The 13966-nt window shown below is 52.9% G+C and overlaps 5 protein-coding genes across 5 annotated transcripts; 2 read left to right on the top strand and 3 right to left on the bottom strand.

Moving 5' to 3' along the window:
- Nucleotides 1-446: 446 nt before the first annotated feature.
- Nucleotides 447-1442, top strand: COL26b_013944 (uncharacterized protein; the record flags this gene model as incomplete). Its single annotated transcript, XM_053186528.1, has 4 exons — nt 447-587; nt 643-680; nt 766-903; nt 1019-1442. The coding sequence occupies 4 exons, from the start codon at nt 447-449 to the stop codon at nt 1440-1442; spliced, it is 741 nt and encodes a 246-aa protein (XP_053029537.1).
- Nucleotides 1443-2755: 1313 nt separating this feature from the next.
- COL26b_013943 (uncharacterized protein) lies at nt 2756-3594 on the top strand (the record flags this gene model as incomplete). The annotated part of the gene is made up of 2 exons (XM_053186527.1): nt 2756-2934; nt 3171-3594. The coding sequence occupies 2 exons, from the start codon at nt 2756-2758 to the stop codon at nt 3592-3594; spliced, it is 603 nt and encodes a 200-aa protein (XP_053029536.1).
- Nucleotides 3595-7332: 3738 nt separating this feature from the next.
- On the bottom strand, nt 7333-9200 carry COL26b_013942 (uncharacterized protein; the record flags this gene model as incomplete). Its single annotated transcript, XM_053186526.1, has 3 exons — nt 7333-7476; nt 7530-8857; nt 8936-9200. The coding sequence occupies 3 exons, from the start codon at nt 9198-9200 to the stop codon at nt 7333-7335; spliced, it is 1737 nt and encodes a 578-aa protein (XP_053029535.1).
- A 1375-nt stretch (nt 9201-10575) lies between these two features.
- Nucleotides 10576-11004, bottom strand: COL26b_013941 (uncharacterized protein; the record flags this gene model as incomplete). The annotated part of the gene is made up of 1 exon (XM_053186525.1): nt 10576-11004. The coding sequence occupies one exon, from the start codon at nt 11002-11004 to the stop codon at nt 10576-10578; it is 429 nt and encodes a 142-aa protein (XP_053029534.1).
- A 30-nt stretch (nt 11005-11034) lies between these two features.
- On the bottom strand, nt 11035-13389 carry COL26b_013940 (uncharacterized protein; the record flags this gene model as incomplete). Its single annotated transcript, XM_053186524.1, has 2 exons — nt 11035-11289; nt 11338-13389. The coding sequence occupies 2 exons, from the start codon at nt 13387-13389 to the stop codon at nt 11035-11037; spliced, it is 2307 nt and encodes a 768-aa protein (XP_053029533.1).
- Between the last annotated feature and the right edge of the window lie 577 nt (nt 13390-13966).

Here is a 13966-nt window from a genome sequence, read left to right as displayed (position 1 = left end):
CAGATATGTATAGGCTGCCCCTGGGAGGTGAGGAGGGCCCGTCGGAGTCCTGCCCTCGCCCCTTCAGCCTCGCCATCAAACACTTCTGCTAGGCCGAGGCGGCCGCAGCCTTGGGCTATACGTTTGTTATTTCGGTATATTACGCCGTGAGTGTAACAGCACCACAGCCCAACGGCCCTTGCATCTGACAGATAAACAGCCTAGCGTCTCTTCAAGTACTAACAGTATCACCTCGTCAATCTATGAGTATAGGATTGAGAATGGAAGGACGTACCACAAGTACAAGGATGGCAGTGAGTCTGAGGCTGCTGTCTCCACTATCCCCCTTTCTAAGATCGTGACATAGAATACATGGTACCAAATGACGCTAGAGAGCTCGAAAGACGGGGTGAGCATCAACTCAATGTCTCATTATCATTACTAACTCATTAGACCATCAACACTACATGTTCATGAAGACCTTTGATGACCGTCTCGGTACTGCGCCTCCCGCGCAGCCAGGATCTGAGGTCGGTCGGGTTCTCGATCTCGGCACAGGTACTGGCATTTGGGCTATGGACTTTGGCGATGAACACCCTGAGGCGGAGGTGAGTCTCACGTTAAATGATTTATGCGCATGCGCTCACCCCTTGTCATCAACAGGTCCTTGGTGTGGATCTCTCGGCCACGCTGCCAGAATTGTAAGTTACAGATTAGAATAATGGGATTTACGACACGACACTTCTCACTAAAGTTCTGGTAAATCTTGCTGACTCAAATAATTAGCACACCTCCGAACGTCAAGTTCGAAATCGACGACGTAGAGGAATCATGGACCTATTCAGAGCCTTTCGATTACATTCACAGCCGGATGATGAATTCATCGATCAGTGACTGGAGAGATTACATCAAGAAGTGCTATGAGTAAGTTTCAGTTTGCCTCTGTCAGACCACATGCCGCCTGATACAATGGGGTCAGCATCATAGGAAGTATCGAGTCTGCCTCTGAAAAAGTCAAGCTAATTCACCCTGCGGGTAGCAATCTATACCCGGGCGGTTATTTGGAGTTGAGCGAGATTGATATCGTTCTTCTTTCCGATGACGGGACCCTCAAGCCAGACCACTACAGCTGGAAGATTGGGAGACTCCTGAAAGAAGCCACCGAAAAGGCTGGGCGCCGATACCAGGAGATCCAGAAGTTGAAGCCGGTTCTTATGGAACTTGGTTTTGAAGACGTCACAATGCCGCAATTCAAGTGGCCGGTGAACTCGTGGCCTAAGGAACAGAAGTACAAGGATTTGGGAGAATGGAACAACGAAAATCTGATGCTCGGGTGGGAGGGGATTTGCATGGCCCCGTTGACGAGGGCACTTGGGTGGACAAAAGAAGAGGTTCACATCTTCATGATGCATAACCGGAAGGAGTTCAACGATAAGAGCATCCACCAGTACTTCTCCATGTAAGTGACGAGCTTGGTGACGACAGAAGCGTTCTGCTGATAATCCTTTAGTTGGAACATCTACGGAAGAAAGCCTGTCAAGACGGATAAGGGTCAGTAGGATGGCCTACACATATTGTTTGAATTATGATAGATTTGCGGGTTTGGGGCATCTGTTACCTTAGGGTCGTACCGCATTTCCTCGCTCTTCTCTTACCAAACAATACCATTTACGATAGATGCATGAAAAATCCACTCTCTTCACCGCAAAATCTCCGCTTCATGGGGGCGAATACAAGTCTTGCCGTTCTTCTCACGCCAGGTATGCGGACTGGTCCCAACGTGGGATAGCCTTGTTGTCTCTCGGACTCCTACAAGGCCCTAGATGAGAAAACAAAGCGAGCAAACGACAGTGTCAATTTTGAAAGTGAGTTTTTACTCCAATAATGAGCGCCAGCTGCAATTTCAGTACTTGGGACCTGCCGCCAGAATAGTGCGCCGTGGCGAGTTCCAACAGAGCTAAGGGCTAGGATTGGCCGTTGGTATCCCGACCGTATGAGCCTGCCGCGTGGCTGCTCAACGGCCCCCATTTGTTATCACACAGGAGGGATCCAACAATTTTTGTCACATACATGGACAAGGCCTCGCTTAGGCAGGCTTGCATGCGTCAACTGCCCTGGCTTTTGAAATGAGGGGTAGGATGCTTTGAATGAAATGCTGCACATTCTGATGCCACCTTCTCCTATAATTGCACGACCCACGACTAGCAGCAAGAACACTGCAACCGCTGCTAAAATCGCATTTGTTGACTCTCTGTGCATCTCCCCACCATGTCAGCTCCTGGAGCTGCTGGTGGAGCCCCTTTAGGGACTTCCACATCCCGCCCCGACAACATTGTGGACCACATAGTCACGATTGAGGCCGACGATGAGGTGCGAATAATGTTCTTGGTATGGGGACAACTTAGTGGCTAAACGATCCACCTAGGGATACGGGGCGTCTTCGGTTGCAAATGTGAGTCCTTGCGCACTGTCTATCGCTCTCATCAATGCAAGAGGCTCATATGCATGACACGCAGCAAAGCTTGCATTCCCCGACAGGGAGTGTGACTGAATCTATCCTCGATTATAGGATAGAAAATGGCAGAACGTACCACAAGTACAAAGACGGCAGTAGGTAAATCTTCTTGAAGGAGCCATAGACTCTGACGTGGATCTCCGCATAGAATATAATCTGCCCAACGATGATAGGGAAAACGAGAGACTCGGTATCAACTCCAGAGTAATTTGGGCCTATTGTTCTTGAATGCTGATATTTACTCCAGATATGCAACATACCATGTTTTTGCTCACTTTCAACGACAGGCTGGGAAATGCACCCCCAAATAACCTCGGGGCCAAGGTTGGCCGCGTCCTTGATGTTGGCGCTGGTACAGGAATCTGGGCGATCGATTTCGCCGACGAGCACCCCGAAGCAGAAGTTCGCGGGATCGACTTATCTGTAGCATTTCCGGAATTGTAAGTTGACTGCATAATTGAAATTTGTAGATACTAACTCCGAGAGTGTCCCGTCCAATGTCAAATTCGAGATCGCGGATTTAGAAGAACCTTGGACCTTTTCCAGGCCCTTCGACTACATCCATAGCAGGATGCTGAACTCGTCTATTGGAAATTGGACGGAATATGTTCAAGAATGCTACGAGTCAGTCTATAGCTATGAGGTATCTTAGCCATCCACGCTGATGAGAACGTAGCAATCTTAGTCCCGGTGGCTATTTGGAACTTAACGAGATCGACCTGATGCCCCTCTCCGATGATGGTACCTTGAAGCCAGACCATACCGTCCTGAAAACATGTCGCTTGATTCAAGAGGCCATGCAGATCGTTGGTCGTCCATATCAAGATATCAAGGAGCTTAAGTCTATGATGGCTGATATTGGGTTCGTCGATATTATCTTACAGCAGTACAAGTGGCCCACTAATAGCTGGCCGAGGGAAAAGCGCCACAAGGAGCTGGGCGTTTGGATGAATGAGAACATTCATGAAGGCTGGGAGTCCATATGCATGGCTCCACTGACGAGAGTTATGGGCTGGACAAAGGAGGAGGTGATGGAGCTCATCGCACAGAATAGCAAGGAACATGATGACCGGAGTATTCACGCATATTACTCAATGTAGGTTCAGCATCTCTCAAACTACCTTAAGGTGAGAAGAAATTTCTGACAATGCCTCTCAAGCTGGTCCATCTACGGCAAGAAGCCGGAGAAGACGGGTTTCATATAACGCAGAAGGTATTCCTCGTCAAAAGCGCTCATGGGGGCTTGGCGCAGTGAGAGTGGTATTGATTGGTACATTCTACCATTTTCTCCTATGTTTTGATGCAAAGTATATGAGATTCGTCCAGGTGGATAATGTACCCCTATTTGCGCAAGAAGCACAGCACCAGTGAGTACGAGGTTGGGTCAGCGGTCTTAGTCATGAGTCTAAATGAAACCATGTAAGAGGTTCATCCCACATCCTCTCTCATGGCAGCTTATACATGTTGGATTCCCCGTAAGAAGTTGACAATGTCTGTCAGATTTTCCAAGTCATGATGCCTAAATATCCTCCTCGTCCCAGCCAACCGTAGGGAAAGTCTCACAACCACGCGCCCAAATTCGGACATATTATGATGAGAAGGGTTAACGCGCCTCAGAACGATGTTACGTTCGAGCTGTGAGTGGTATCTGTGTACCGAAAGGCCAGCCCCCGATTGTTGAACAGAGTACAAATACGGGTTCGGCGTTGTGTCTCAAGATCTTCCATCAATTTCCCTATCTGATGCATACTGACTTCATCAACCAGTCGAAACTTTCAAGACATCGACTAAAGACCTTTCATGCCTGCAAAGGAGCTCGAACGCCGGCATGACCTGCCACACATCTCAAGCCTGCGTCTGCATCCTCTTCTTCCGCCCTTGAAATATTCCACATGCAATAGTTTTCTTGAAAAGTCAAGCTTCTGTGCTTTCTTAAAGCGAGCTTAGGTTTAATTTCCTCAAGCTTCCCTAGATGATTCTAACCCTCTTACCTTTGGTGGGCTTCAAAGGCATCGCAGTCCTCCTAACATCTTACTTACTTCGCAGCTATCCGTCCTTATTATCGCTGCCAAAGGAGTATTGCGCAGGGCGTTCTCGGGGTATTTGTAAGCCTCACTACGTCGGATCACTTGGTAGAATACCCGAAGTATGTGGAAATACAGGTAGCACAATCAGAATCAGAACGCAAGTTCCAGGAGCCCAATGCTTTTCATTGTCCTCTTACAGAAAGAAATATCAAATTGGTTCAACCATTTATTTGAAGTTATGTCGTCAGCGTCGGGAAATCAGATGAAGCGGTGTCCGTCCTAGGTGAAATGCTGATTGACGACACCTCAATATTGTAGTCTCTCTTACCGCCAAACAGCCTATTTCCGGATACGGCCCGGTATATAAACTCGTTTTCCGCTGCATCTCATGAGCTTTTCAAGCAACTCGCTCGGTGGCAGGTGCAGGGTTATGCAGCCCGAGATTATGGCGTCTACCGCAAAAGATGTTCCGGTGTCCATTGCCCAGCCTACTTAGCTGGTAGCCATTACATGAAACACTCACGTTGCTCGCTGCCGTACCTCGTTCCCGTTGTGTGAGTATACGAGAGCCATGCAATGTATTAAACATGTTCGTCGGCACATATTGAAACAGGACCAACCAAATTCGTCCGACACCGCCCAAGCCGTGGGTCAACCCCCAAAGCCCAATTCGGAGCAGCAGTCACACACATACATGGATGATTTTCGTGCATGGACAGGAGAAAGACCAGCACCACAAGACGGATATTTATAATACGTACAGTGATATCTTGGCTGGTCAAGACTGTAGTATGGGCACCGACATGGAGCCAACGGTCTCAGCTGCTCAGTTTCTCGCCGTCCTGGACCATAAGCATTGGCAACAAGCTACGTGAGGACATGAGCATATACAAACTGCCCTTGAAAATGTCCAGACTGACGTTTGACTAAGCAATGCAAATGGATTTGTAGTCGGTCGAGTTGGAGCATCTTCGGGCAATGGCTGATGTTAACAATTTTTTGTCTGTCATTCTTCTTCCTTCAATAACCGGTATCTATGCAAAAGCTCCTCGTTTGTTCATACCGACATCCCTCACTTCCACTGTCATGTTGCGAGTATTCTTAATACGATATGGAGTCTCGTCAGACTTCGGAGTCAAACCCTGGGAGGCGTATTTCGTTGCGGTCTTGTGGTATCCATTGCTACACGACACACACAATTCACATAGTAGAATCATGTCCAGCCCTTGATTGATTATACATACCTTTCAATGCTACGTCATAGTTGAAAGACTGTCTCATGTGTTCTCACCCCAAAAGATGTTCTGCCAGCGCACAGACTGGGGGTCCTTCCGAAAGAAGTCATGGTAAGATGGTGACCTTTCAGGGACTGCAACAACCTGGAAAGTGCCAACTATTTAAAATCATCAAGAATTCATCATCTGATTCCTCAAGGCCATTTAAAAGATTTGTGCTTATCTGTTGCGGCACAATTCAAAACAAGGGAATATGCTCCCAAAGTAAAGCGATGAAACCCAGGCTCTTCAACTTCACTGCTACCCATACCGCCATCTCTCCGATCCAGGGACTGCCAAAGCTGTGTCGACTTTGGTCCTCATCTCCACTCAACACTCCCTCGCAAGTATTCGATACGTATACTCCCGGACCTTCTCACTCGACGCATCACGCCGGCCTATGCAAGGACAGCGCCAAAGACGAAGACCGAAAAAAGGTTGTGGTCCGTTTTCAAGACTGTCTCTGCGATTCGCGAATTGAATAACACCCGGCCCTATTGCCTGCTGCTGGACAGAACTGGAGAGCCACACAAACGGGCTTTATATGCTTCATCACCCACTACACTCCAGCTGACAACATCTCACCAGCGCCAACTACAAAATGATTCTAAACGCAGTAAACACCCCTCACCTAGCCCAGACAAAAATTGAAATTGCTCTCGTACCTATCAGATTAAATGGAAACGAATACGACACCGCCCATGTCCCCAGCCAGCGAGGCAACGAACCCACCCGCTCCCACGGCATCAAAGCCTCACCGACCTTGGGCCTGTCTTCCCCATCTCTGAGTGCTACTTCTGGAGTATTTCTAGGAGTATTTGTATGAATCACTAAGATGAACCTTGAGCGCTGCAAAATGACATACACTCTTCGGCAGAAGAGGATGCCTGAGACGTTACTTCTAGGCTCACGCGAGTGTCCGACCGCTTTTGCCGCGACATCTGCCACAAAGGTTGAGCACGCAATTATTTGGTCGTTTCACCCCCCAGTTGCGTGCCCGGAATTAATTTATACGCCCGACAATTAGAGTCTTCCAACTTGGGGCGTGATAGGCATAAGGGGAACTAAATGTCAGATTCTTCACTGACAGGCCATCAGCTCCCGCTTTCTTAGGGATCACACACATCACAGCCACCACGAGAACATCAAAATGAACGGCAACAACATGTCTTGCGTTATCTAGTACACAGCGAAGCCGCGGGCGACCCCGCTCAAACACGTACACGTCCATCGCCGGACCCCTCATCGGGGACCCCACCAACCACCACCACCATTGCCTGCACGCATGCCCGCAATCACAGGGAAAAATCAAGGGGGAAAAAGTCTATCATCACCGCCCTTGAGTCGTTTGCGGTAAGGCACACACCGTCCCAGCGCCGCCATCCTTTGCTTACTGAACCAAGAACCTGTTCTGCGGGATCTCCAGTCGCCATGCCACTTTGTTGAAGGTTGTAGCGACAAGGTAGGGAAATTGGCCGGGCAGGTAAGCATCGGCAAAAGAGTTGATAAGACAACAACACAGTAGAAGATAGAGTTGTTACATGCCCTCGAAGTCGCCACCGAGGTCGTCCTCATCCAGGTCGCCCTCCTGTATCTCCTTCGCCATCTCACGTTCGCGCTCGCGTGCTTCTTGGGCGTTCTTGAGCTCGAGGCGGTGCTGGTTCATGGGGAATCGCATAGCCTGAAGAGATTGCGTTAGTAAACTGTCAGAAAAGCAGAAGGTAATCAGCATACCTTGACGCTCTCGTCGTGCAGAGCCAAGCACGCGCGAATTCTGTCGTGGAAGGCTTCACCGGGCTCCCGCGTAGCGTAGACGTCGCCGACCTCCTTGCTCTTCATATATCCGTGCTCGCGGTCCAGAGTGGCCTCAATGACACCGTCGCGGATGGCCTTGGCGACAATGTACTCGGCTGACTCCTCGCTGCCGAGATCGAGACGAATGCAAATGTCGCGCAGGGAGATGCGAGAGTATGACAGAGACATCATGCGGATACCGGTCTTGATGACATTCTGGCGGAGACGGAGGATCAGGCTGTAGGTGCCGTCGCGGCGGAAGGTATCGGCGTGGTCGGCGATGATCGTCTCGAAGTTCTGCACCTTGCCGACGCGAACGGCCTGGACGAGGAGGAAGTAGGGATGCAGAGCCAGCTCGAGGGTAGGCTGGCGGAAGGTGGAGCGCTCGGGGATGTCACCCATCAGCAGCTCGACGACAAGCAGCAGCTTGGTCGCAGTCTGGGAGAAGCCGACGGCGGCGGCGCTTGAGGGGGCCTTACGGGTCGCGGCCGTAAGGTGCTCGTGTGCCTCGGTGTATCTGAGCTGGATAGCGCGGATGCGTCCGAGGTAGTACAGGAATCGAGCAACCTGGTTGTTGGCAGCGTTCTCGGGGAACTGGGTGTGGGAGACGAGAAGATCGGCTTGCGCGATGTGGGACGTCAGCAAGTAGCTGCGAAGCAGCAACACGATAACCGAAGCTTGCGTGTCAATGTCCTTGCGGAGGACAGCAGTACGCAGAGCAGCGAGCAGGGTTGGCCTGATGGCAACGATCGGGGACTGGGGAGACAAGGGCTGGGGTGCAAGGTTCTCGCAGAACATTGAGTAGTAGAAGTAGACCTTGGCGGAGAGAGAGTCTAATGTGCGGCGGTTGAGGTTGTGGATGCGGTCGGTGAGCTGCTTGGAGAAGTCGGCTCCCAGCTGGAACTGCTTTGAGTCGTAGAGGTGGACCTGGATCAGAATGCCGAGGAAGATGTCAATCTCCGGGATGATCTCCTTTGCCTCCTTCTTCTGGCCGTTCTTGGCCGTCTTCGCGGGCTCGCTGTCGACTTCCATATCGGGACCGCTAGAACGACCCAGGGGCACGTTCTCGCGGCCGATGGCAATCAGAAGCTGCTTGGCAACGTTTCCGGAGGCGACGGTCGCGGGGAAGGTCTCGACGATGGCCTGGGCAATGATGTCGGGGGTCAGGCGCTTGCGGATGGTCGAGATTGACCGCAGAGCTCGGAGGGTGAATCTGGCATCGAAGAGAACGACGGCGCGATCTAGCAGAGCAAAGTTGCTCTTGATGTCTGTTCATGGTCATTTCGTCAGTAAGGAGCTTCAGACGGCAGTGCACCGCAGGTATTCGGATGTAAAGCATTGCGTACCTGCTACAGCCTGCACCACAGGGTCGACCGTGACCTCTGCCTCATCCTTGCCCTCATCACCCATCTCAACGTCACCATCAACGTCACCATCAACGTCACCAGCAGGAGCAGCGGCCTTCTTCGGAGGGGGAACGACCACAGTCATCTCCTCGTCGCCGTCCTTGGCGGCCTTCTTGCTCTTGTTCTTTGCCTCGTCCTTCTTGTTGTTCTGGACGCCGTTCTCCAGGGGCTCCTTCCCGTTGCGCGAGGGTGTTTTGCCCGGCATATCTGCTCAGTGGGCCAGCTGTAGGTGTGTATGTGGAAGTGTTCCGGGTGCCGTCCGGGGTGGCAGCGGTCGGTTATCGGTCGTGATGTCGCGCCCGGGGAAGAGGGAGCGAGGTGGGTGTTGTTTTGCGTAGATACGGAGCCCCGTCAGGTGTCTCGTACCGGAAGGATTGGGTGGGAAAGTCAGGTGACAGAGGTCGGAGTTGAAGAGTGTACGCAGTTGGAAGCCGGAGCTCTGTCGGAGTCGGCGTTCGCTGATGGGAATGGGTGGTTGTTGTTTGGCCGTTTGCCCCGTGATGCAAGAAGGTCCGATGGAGGAGAGCTCAAAGATTGAATACCTGAGGCTTGGGCTACTGCTGCTGCTGCTGCTGCTGCACTCAGGCCCTTGGGGCGAAGACACCTAGCAGAGGTCACGGTACTCTGTTGGGGTGGGATGTGTACACGTGAGTCACGCCAGCTTAGGTGCGGATACGGCGCACTTGGTTGTACCCCTCTTGTACCTTAGCTAAGCGAGTGAGATTGCCGGGCCTGCTGGGAGCGTGGAGCACCATGCCCAAAACCGAAAGGGAAGTAAGTAAAGGCCACACGGGTCCCAGGCGCGAGTGACGTTGTCGATGCTGCCTGCTTGTGCCTGCCCTTTTGCTTTCGTGCCACTTGTGCAGCTCTCAGCTGGAATTATGTAATTATACACAAGCCTGTCTTTGCACAACTCAACCACCGCACTCGACAGCGACCAACTGCAATTATTATTACTCAGCATACAACTAACTGACACTGAGCTCCCCATCTTATGGCTGCGCTAACAATTCAATCGCCTTCGTGTTGAGCATTGGCCCAACGTCCCCAGCATGAACACCCAAGGGCTTTCGCATATTGAACCCAGATTCGTCCTTCTAGACGAATAATGCGACATTCTCTGCCTTCGTCCAAAGATGAGAGACCACATGTACGAAATGCGGCGCCACCTGCATGTCTGTTTGTGATCTCCGACCGAATCCGGACTATTGCTATTCTCTCCCTTGCGGACGTCTGGGCGGCCCGGCGATGTCCACGCAGCCGCTTGTTACCAGCTGGACGATGTCGTGATCCAGCTTACTCATGGCATCTACATTGCTGGACGTTGATCCAGAACAGGGCTTGCATATACTTATTACAATCAAGCTTGATTCACTTTGATGGGATGCGTCCTAATCTGTGATCAATTTTGGGTATAGCCTACACTGAAAAAGGTGCCTCGTAGCAACCACGACGTTGAAATGTCGCCAAAGGACCACCTGTATTTCCCGAAACGCCTCATCATGTCCTGCAATCCGTGCCATAAAAACCCTGATAATTCCAAGTGCGCAAACGATGTACGAAATGGGATCCTTGGCCTACTACTTCCAGCTGATTTCCATCGAGAGGTTGTCGTGAGGTTGGGTAAAAGAGCCATTCTGGCCGTCGTTCGTGACAGGGTACTGAATCAGCTCCGGGCCACTGACCTGCTGCCGAGTCTGGCTTTGAGGCTGGCTCTTGAGTGGAGCCTTTTTGGTAGGAGAAGGAGACTTTTGCGACCTGGCCTTGACCGGAGTACCGCTCTTCGAAGAGGCCTTGGTAGGAGTGCCATTCTTCGAGGGGGACTTGGTTGCCATGCTCTTGGAGCCCTTGGAGCCGAAGGTGGTCTTGGATGAACCCTTGACTGGGGAGCTTCCCCGAGACGAAGCTCCATCACTGCAATCTCCCTCTTCGTCTTCGAAGAACCGGACACTCTTGGCCACACCACACATGTTAGGGTTGCACTTCTTCTTCTTCTTGTTGTCCTTCATCGCCGACTTTGGTTCCTGGCAAGGCTGGTCCTACTCGCCCTTACCGGAGGTGACCTTTGCCGCTTGAATGGCGCTCATCTTGGTGATCCAGGCCGTGGAAGGCTGGAACTTGCGAACAGCGCGCAATTCGTCGGATGAGTAGCCGGGCACACGGATGTTGTAGGTGCGCTCAAGCACGAGCTGGATGTCGCGAATCTCGAGGACCTTGGATCCGCGCTCCTTAGCGTTGCGGCAGGCGGTCTCGAGGACGTTGTCGACGAAGCTGTCAGCCATGGTCAAGACGCTCTGGAATGATGTCAGAATTGTAAGCTCATAATTTGTTCGAAAACGTACCTCTTCAACTTCGGGCATCAACATGTTGTTGTCCTGACTCTCGCCGGTTCCGCCACAGACCTGGCGGACGAGCTCATCGAGCTTCTTCTTGCTGAGAACGTGGTCGCCTTCGGCCTCATGCTGGTAGGCTGGAATCTTGGCCATCGCGGGCTGGCCCATGACACCACCGGCAATGCCACTACCTCCGGTATAGGTAGGGCGGCCTGCTCCAGCACCACCACTCATTGCCACAGGCTGCGGGACGGCAGTCGCCTTTTCGGGAAGCTGCTTCGGGATCGGGAGCTTGGACTGCAGCGTCTGCGTGGGCTGAGTCGGATGGGCATGTTGGTTGTTGGCACCCATGATGACTCCCTGTGCGCCGGCAGATCCGGGGGTGTTGTTAGGCTGTTGCTGGATAGGAATCGCAACCTGCGAGTTCACACGCTGGTTTGCGCGCGAGACTGCAGCAGAGTGCGAGAGAGCTTGGCCATTCGCCAGAGGAGCGGCAGACTGGGGAGTCGCGACGCGGTTCTGGGTGGGAGTGCCTGCCGAGGGAAGTCCGCCTCCAGCAGATACGGAAGCGATGGCTGTATTGACGGGAGGAGGGTGAGGCTGTTGCTGACCTTGGGGAGCCATGGCTTGCTGCTGCTGGTGTTGTTGCGGTGCGACAGTGGCAGGTTGTTGAGGTTGCGCGGGTTGAGTAGTCGGAGTGGGAGCCGACGGGGTGGGTGCTTGAGCTTGGGCAGGTGCCTGGTGTTGCTGCTGCTGCTGTTGTTGCGCTTGCTGCTGAGCCGCCTGCTGTTGCGCCTGCTGTTGTTGCTGGGCCTGGTGTGCTTGTTGCGCCTGCTGGTTCTGGGCAGTTGCACGTCCGGCGGCGGCAGCTGCCATTTGCTGATTTTTCGCAGCCTCGATAGCTGCATTCACCGCCGTGTTTTGGGTTTGCATCGAAGGGGTACCCGCCTGGGCAGGCACCGGGCTGGCCTGCGCACCTGCCTGGGTCGCCGGAGTCTGCGCGGTAGCCACGGCCGGACTGGGTTGCGGCTGTTGCTGCTGGGCCTGTTGCTGAGCTTGCTGCTGCTGCTGTTGAGCTTGCTGTTGCTGTTGCGGTGGCCGAGCGGCTCCTTGGGCACCAGCAGCAGCCTGACCAGCGAGGGCAGCGCGCTGCTTGTTGATGTTTTCTTGACTCTTACGAAAACCGTCGACAAACTTGTGCGCCTCCTGGTACATCTTGTGAGCATGCTCTCGGCGGATCTGAATCTGCTTCAGCTCTTCCGCGCTGTACGGCGATCCCCTGTCCTGCCTCTCCTTGATGATGGTGTCGATGCGCTTCATCTGGTTTCCGTTATTGTCCATCTGCATCAACGCTCTCAAGTACTTGGCCTTGAAGTCGTTCGACCATCGCTGCGCCGCCTCGGCGCCCTTCTCGGAGATCGTCATCGGCGGGTTGAATGTCATCTGGCGGATGTGCGCCAGAATGTGCTCCGGAAATTGGGAAGGGGTCGACTGCGGCTGTTGGGCAGCGGCGGGAGTCGGTGCGGCGGCGGGAGCGGGCGCTGGTGTAGGCGCATGTGCCGGCTCTGCGGTTGCCGACGGTGTGCTTTCGGTCTTTGGCTCTGTCTTGACAGTCACGCCGCCTGCGTTCTGGCTCGCGGTCTGCTGCTGAGCTTGCGGCTGTGCCTGTTGGGGTTGTTGCTGGGGCGTGGGCGCCTGGGCAGCCTGGGTCTGCTGAGATTGCTGGCCGGCTTGCTGTGGTTGTTGCTGCTGGGCTTGCTGCTGGGCTTGCTGCTGTTGTTGGACTTGCAACCTACGCTGCTGAAGCTTATTCAGAAGCATCTTGGTGAAGTCCTGGATTTTCTTCTTGGCATCTTGATGCTGGGCCGAGTCTTCGGGGTGGTTCTCGAAATGGTTCCAAAGCTGACGAAGGCCGCGCTCGTATTTTGCTTTCTCTTCATCGTTGAGGATCGGGAGGTTTCGCATCATCTCGGGACGATACATTGGAGCCTGTCGCTGGGCTCCGGGTCCGGCTTGACCGGCCGCAGCGCCTTGCTGGCCCGCCTGGCCTTGATTGTTCATCGCGGTATCGTGGGATCGGTTTGGAGGAGGTTGGGTGGGTTTCTATCGGGATTGGAGGCTACAAGTTCGAAATTTTCTTAAATACGGCTCTACAATGATCTAACCAGAAATGGGTTATCGTGGTTCAAGCGGGGAATAAAATTTGATAACATGCAGAGCGCGAAGCTGAAGGGGTAAGTAAGAATTGTCGTGAACTCTGCGGTTGAAGTTGCGACAAGGCGACAGACGCGAAGCTGGAAAGTTCCGCGTGGAGCGGTCCGGACCCCTGTGATTGGTCAGAGCGCGCTTCTCCAGGCTCCGCTGTCTTGCCGGCCGGTGCCAGCTTGCTAACACCGAAAGCTTGAACCCAGTCATCACTTCAGCATGGTTCTTTGGAGGTCAACTTTGTCACTAGCATGAGATGCAGCTGGAAGGTCTTGGATTGCTACATGTTTTGTCGTCCCTTTTCTCCACTTGGGGAGAGATAGCTTTGATGGGCTTGGATATGCCGTCCAGTGTGATGGACACGGGGCCCTTAATCCATAGGTTAGGTCCTGTCACAATGTCCAGCGGATCAATGTTTCGGCCGAGTCATCGG

Source organism: Colletotrichum chrysophilum (genome assembly GCF_026319265.1).
Source record: "Colletotrichum chrysophilum strain AFK26 chromosome Unknown scaffold_270, whole genome shotgun sequence".
NCBI classification, from domain to species: domain Eukaryota; kingdom Fungi; phylum Ascomycota; class Sordariomycetes; order Glomerellales; family Glomerellaceae; genus Colletotrichum; species Colletotrichum chrysophilum.
Note: the sequence above shows the minus strand (reverse complement) of the source record. Positions and strands in the feature narration are given on the sequence as shown.